This window comes from Enhydra lutris, unplaced genomic scaffold, assembly GCF_002288905.1.
Source record: "Enhydra lutris kenyoni isolate GAN:26980312 unplaced genomic scaffold, ASM228890v2 scaffoldscaffold89, whole genome shotgun sequence".
NCBI classification, from domain to species: domain Eukaryota; kingdom Metazoa; phylum Chordata; class Mammalia; order Carnivora; family Mustelidae; genus Enhydra; species Enhydra lutris.
Window position 1 is genome coordinate 2,983,682 of NW_019154173.1, and position 6,163 is coordinate 2,989,844.

The 6,163-nt window shown below is 45.2% G+C and overlaps 1 protein-coding gene across 1 annotated transcript in view; it reads left to right on the forward strand.

The window, feature by feature from the left end:
- Positions 1–611: 611 nt before the first annotated feature.
- LOC111162144 (FERM domain containing 7) overlaps positions 612–6,163 on the forward strand; it is a 32,360-nt gene continuing 26,808 nt past the window's right edge. Inside the window, exon 1 of the mRNA XM_022526336.1 lies at positions 612–743. Within this exon, the coding sequence (XP_022382044.1) occupies positions 612–743 (132 nt within the window). The remainder of the gene's footprint in view (positions 744–6,163) is intronic.

Below are 6,163 nucleotides of genomic sequence, written 5' to 3' on the forward strand. Positions count from 1 at the left end.
CCATGGGTAAATGTGTGAGACATGGGCTTATTTATTTTATTATTTATTTATTTTTTTTGCAACCTCAGGTTATTTGCATTTTTAAAAAAGGTTCTATTTATTTGACAGAGAGATAGACCCAGAGATCATGACCCGAGTGGAAGGCAGAAGCTTAACTGACAGAGCCACCCAGTCACCCCAGGATATTTTCATTTTTAATGAAAAGTGAAACAGCCTTTTAAAAGGGGCCATCCCAGGGTTTAATCCCTAAGGGGTTCTGAGATTTTTTTGGATGTAGCCTGTGCTTGACAGGGAAACAAAAAGACTTGCCTCTGGAGGGACCCACACTCTCTGTAAATGAGATGTATGCCTGTTGCTGTTTATAAACAAAGAGCTAGACTGAGGTGAAGGAAGGTAGACCAAGAGGCAGAACAAGATTTTCCATCATTGAAATTAAACCAGCATCACTGAAAACATTCTATCCCTGGATCTGTACCAAATGGTACCCAAATCCAGAAGTATCTCCAGACTATTCTACTCAGTACAAATCAGATACTCTTACTAGAGTGCCTTTGTGGTTCTGGGTTCTGAAATGCCATTCGGAGTTCGGTACATGAAGAGGAAAAGGAGAGATGGAAATTAGCCATCAGGTTGGCCAGAAGGGACTAGCTCCCAGTCGTCTACATAAAGATGCCAAGTGGCAATGGGCTTATACTATCCTGGACAGACCTGATTCTCAGCCAGTTCCAGAGCGGGTGATTGGGGTAAGTTGCAAATGGGATAATACACAAGAAAGCTCTCAGGCGCACCATAAAACACCAGAAAAAAATTTCCAAGTGGGTGACTTTAGAAGGAACTAGTGAGAACATCAGAAACAATGTCAAGGTCACCTGGGTGGCTCAGTGGGTTAAGCATCTGCCTTTGGCTCTGGTCATGATGCCAGGGTCCTGGGATCGAGCTTCGCATTAGGCTCCCTGCTCAGCGAGGAGCCTGCTTCTCCCTTTGCCTCTGTGTGCTGCTCCCTCTGCTTGTGCTCTCTCTGTCAAATAAAGAAGTAAAATCTTTTAAAAGAGAGAGAGAGAGAGAGAGACGGAGTGTCAAGAAGATATTTTGTAAGTGTACATCGGCGAAAGCTTTGGTATGACAAACCATGATTTTCTTTCCAGACTGACGCACAGGGTAGGGAGTGTCCAAGGAGGGGCTCAAGTATGTGCAGACATTGGTGAGGAATGTTCCAAGCATCCCCACTCTCAGATAGGTGGGTCTAGAAAGAATTCAGTGGCAAGGAGTGGTGGGAAGTGAGGGAGGCAAGCTGCCGCGGGGTAGCCCCTTGTCGTACATGTGGTTGGTGGGGCAACCGGCAAAGAAATAGATGTTGGGAATGAGCAGGGTGATGCGGAAGGGCGAATAAAAGGCAGCAGAAGCTCGGCCATGGTTGATGCAAACTCTGGCCCTGGCCGAGAGCAAAAGGGGGGCAAGTGAAGGGAACACCAGGACCTCCAGGCCTCTGACTCTCCCTTAACTCCCCAGCCCCACTGCACTGGCCGCGGACACGTGTCTCATACCTCACCTCCTTGTCTGCCAATGTCCAGGCCACCATCTATCTTCTCTCACCCAAGCTGTGGAAGGAGCCCCCACCCCGGCTCCACCTGTTGCCTCTTTTGCCCCCCACTCCCTCTGTTCCTTACACTCTCATCCTGCAAGGTGTTGGTAACAGAGCAGCAGAAGGATCAGTCTCACCTGGGAAATTGTGAGAAATGCAGATTCTCAGGCCCCTCCTCCCACCCATCAAATCGCAATCTGTATTTTAACAAGATCCCCAGGTGATTCATATGCACTTTACAGTTTGGGAGCCTCTGCCCTAACCACTGTCCAGACGGTGCTCCGGAAACCCAGCTCTGACCATGTCAATTTCCACTTAAAGTCATTCAGCGATCCCCACCTCGAGCTTTGCCTTCCAGCTTATGGCCTCCCCTGGTACAAAAGGCCCGTCTTGGGAAAGCTCCCACCCATTTTCCAGTCCCCGTGTCTCAACTTTTCCCTTCGGAACACCTCACTGCTAACAGTTTCATTCACACCGGGCTTTCTAGGCTCTGCCTCTGACATCCTTCTCTTATCCTCCTCTTCACCTGGCTAACTCCAATTCTTGCTTTCTGTCTTGGATTAGGTGTCCACTCCAGTCGGGATCCATTGCGCTATGCCCTTTCCCATCTTTCTGGGTTAGGGGCCCATTGGATGTGATCTTTTATTATTTTATTATTATTATTATTTTATTATTTATTATTATTACTTATTATTTATTTTAACTATTTTATTATTTTTTTATTATTATTGCTTACATGCTGCCACAAGGGCACTTGGACCCAGCTATTGCGATTACCTGTTGAAGGGCCTGACTGGCCTGCCAGCCTGTTCTGTGTTCCTTCTTGGTAATGCCTGTGTCCAGTTCACCCCAGAATCCCTGGAGCCCCAGAAAGTACCCGGCACAGAGCAGGTGCTCAATAATGTGTATTGCATTGACAAGACGGGAGAAAGGTCACAAAAGAATAAAGGCATATGTAGAAGGACCAAGGCAAGGGCATGAGAAGTAAGCCCGGAGCTGGGACCAGGGGAAGGGGGAATGATTACAATAGAGAAAAAGAACTGGGTAGAGACTAAAGAATGGAGAAAAACATGCTAAAGGGAGGTGAGGGATTAGCTTTTAGAGGGTTTATTAAGGAGAAGGCTAAGACTGATGAAGGCATTCTCTTCCTGTTTTTGTTTTGTTTTGTTTTGTTTTGTTTTGTTTTGTTTTGCGGGGCTGTTCTGTGGAGTCAGAGGGTTAACAGGCCCCAAAGGCAACTCATTCACTTGCCAACGAAGGTCTGACCCACTGGCACTGGCTTCTATGACACCTACAGTTACTTGGGTGGTCCTTAATATTCCAGATCTTGAATATTCAGATCAGTGCCACCCTCATCAAACCAGACCCCCTTGGGGGGCGCCTGGGTGGGTCAGTTGGCTAAGCGACTGCCTTCTGCTCAGGTCATGATCTCAAGGTCCTAGGAGTGAGTCCCGCATCGGGCTCCCTGCTCAGCGGGGAGTCCGCCTCTCCCTCTGACCCTCTCCCCTCTCACGCTCGCTCGCTCTTTCTCTCTCTCTCTTCCAAGTAAATAAATAAAATCTTTAAAAAAAAAAACCAGACCCCTTGGGTGATCTAGGTGCTAACAGCTAGGTGACCATCCACCAGGCTTCGTCCAGGACGGTCCTGGTTTGCAGCTGTTGTGACAATATAACAATTAGTAGCCCCGTCAACCCTTGAGAGTGTGCCAGTTTGGACGATGGTCCTCTGACAGTTAACACTTCTTTTTGAGCTCTTCCTACGGCCCTGACACCGTGTAAAGCACTCAACGTCAGTGTTCTCATGAAATGCTATGAATCTTTAAAAACTGAGACGCAATTCACATGCCATAAGAGTCATCCTTTTAAAGTGTATGATTCGGTGGTTTTTAGTAGACTCACTGTGTCGTGCAAATATCACAACTACCTAATTCCGGAGTATTTTCATCCTTCCCAAAAGATACCCCATACTAATAAGCAGTCATTCCCCATTCCACCCCCCCCCACCCCAGTCTCTATGGATTTGCCTCTTCTGGACATTTCCTATAAATGGAATCATAGAACATATGGCCTTCTGTGTTTGGCTTCTGACAATCCTATTTTACAATTAAGGAAATTGAAATTCAGAGAGATGAAATAGCCTGTCCGAGATCATCCCTCCATCAGGTAGAGGGCAGAGCTAGGGCTGGCCACTCCAGGGCCCACATTCTTAGCCACCTCCTCATATTTATTACAGGTACTCAGCCCAGTCTTGGAACTCTGTTTTGGCCTTCTGTAACCGGGCACATTCTTTCCCAAATGCCTCATAAATCTTCGTTATTTGAGAGTGGATTTAATGTTTGGAAAGAGCCAAAGTCATAAAGAGCAGATATGGTACCTAAAGTGGGCCATCCAGCTGGGTCAATGCTGTGGACAGAATCGTGTCCCACCCAAATTTGTCTGTTGAGTCCCTAACTGCAATGGGACTACTGTGGTCCTGTTTGGAGACACGACTTTTTGGAAGTAATTAAGGTTAAATAGGATCATAAGGGTGGGGCCCAGATCCAATGGGTCTGGTGGCCAAAGGAGAAGGAGGAGGGGGGGGAAGGGGAAGGAAGGGGAGGAGGAGGGGAAGGAAGAGGAGGGGAGGAGGAGGGAGGAGGAAGAGGGGGTCGGGGAGGGGGGGGGGGAAGGGTAGGGGGGGGGGGGGGGGGGGGGGGGGGGCGGGGGGAGAGTTACCTTTCCCCTAGGTGAGGACACAGCAAGAAGGCGGCCATCTGCAAGCCAGGAAGAGAGGTCTCCCAGAACCCCTACCATGCTGGTACTCTGATCTCAAACTTCTAGCCTTCAAAACTAAATGAGAAATAAATGTTTGTTGTTTAAGCCATCCAGTCTGTGGTGTTTTGTGATGGCAGCCAGATCTAATCCAGTCATATTTTGGGATAAAAGTAAGACATAACCATAAAGTCAGGAGAATGAGTGATAACCATCTGTGACTTCAGGAACAATTTCCTGCGGGGAACATGAGAAATATTTTGAATGTGGGAATCAGCCCTGGAAACAGGAAAAGCATCTTCTATGAGACTTTTTGTATGGCACTACACTTTTAAATTTTATGCTGTCTATTGCATCTTTCTGAAAAATGTAACAACTATAAGGAAAACGTGAAAATAATTGATTATGCTATTGTTAAAAATATGCTGTATTCGGTTCCAGTTCATTCTTTTCCGAAACCTTAATGACAGTGTATATTTTTTTAAAGTACACATTCAAGATGTAAAAACATTAGACTCTACTTTACCTAATGTGGTCAAAGGTGGTTGTTGGTCAGTTAATCAATAAAATTTGTTAAAGCAGAAAATCATAAGTACACACACACAGACACCTTAAACTTCTATTTTTTAAAGATTTTATTTTTTTTTAAAGTAATCTCCACATGCAACAGGGGACTTAAACCCACAACCCTGAGATCAAGAGTCTCATACTCTGCCAATCGAGCCGCCAGGTGCCCCTTAAACTTCTAATTTTGACATAAAACATATACATCATTATTCATTTGCCAATCTTTTGCTATAGGGTCAAAGCTTTTTTGAGTAAGGACTTCTGATTCCTTTTGTCTTTCTTCCATACACCACACCCATAATGCATCCTCTATGATTTCCAGCATTTGCTTACTTAATGTGGAGAAAGAATGTGGATATTTGCAAAGCATTTTGAGTACAGAATCTTTCCAGTGTTTTCTTCCCCCGTATTTTACTGCTATCATATCTAAAGCTAATTTGACAGTGCAGTTTTGGGGATTCCCCTCTATTGAGTTTTTGCAAAGTGAAGAACTTAGTTTTTATAGAAATAATGCTTGCTTTTAGAAAACAATTTAATGGGCGCCTGGGTGGCTCAGTGGGTTAAGCCGCTGCCTTCGGCTCAGGTCATGATCTCAGGGTCCTGGGATCGAGTCCCGCATCGGGCTCTCTGCTTGGCAGGGAGCCTGCTTCCCTCTCTCTCTCTCTCTGCCTGCCTCTCCGTCTACTTGTGATCTCTCTCTGTCAAATAAATAAATAAAAATCTTTAAAAAAAAAAAGAAAAGAAAACAATTTAATGATTCTCTGGGTCCATGCGGTGTGATTACATTAACAAGTAGAATTATCAAAAATGCTTCCAAGAAAACAATTATTATTGAGCATGGAACTCAACTGATGGGTGTAGAACCTTTAGAGTAGCCTACTGGTCATGGGCTTTCATCATGACATAGGGTTCTGTCAGTGGTTTTTTTTTTTTTTTTTTTTTTTTATTTAAGTTTTATTTTTTTTAAACATATAATATCTTTTTATCCCCAGGGGTACAGGTCTGTGAATCGCCAGGTTTACACACTTCACAGCACTCACCATAGCACATACCCTCCCCAATGTCCATAATCCCACCCCCCTAACCCCCTCCCCCCATTAACCCTCAGTTTGTTTTGTGAGATTAAGAGTCACTTATGGTTTGTCTCCCTCCCAATCCCATCTTGTTTCATTTATTCTTCTCCTACCCCCTTAACCCCCCATGTTGCATCTCCACTTCCTCATATCAGGGAGATCATATGATAGTTGTCTTTCTCCGATTGACT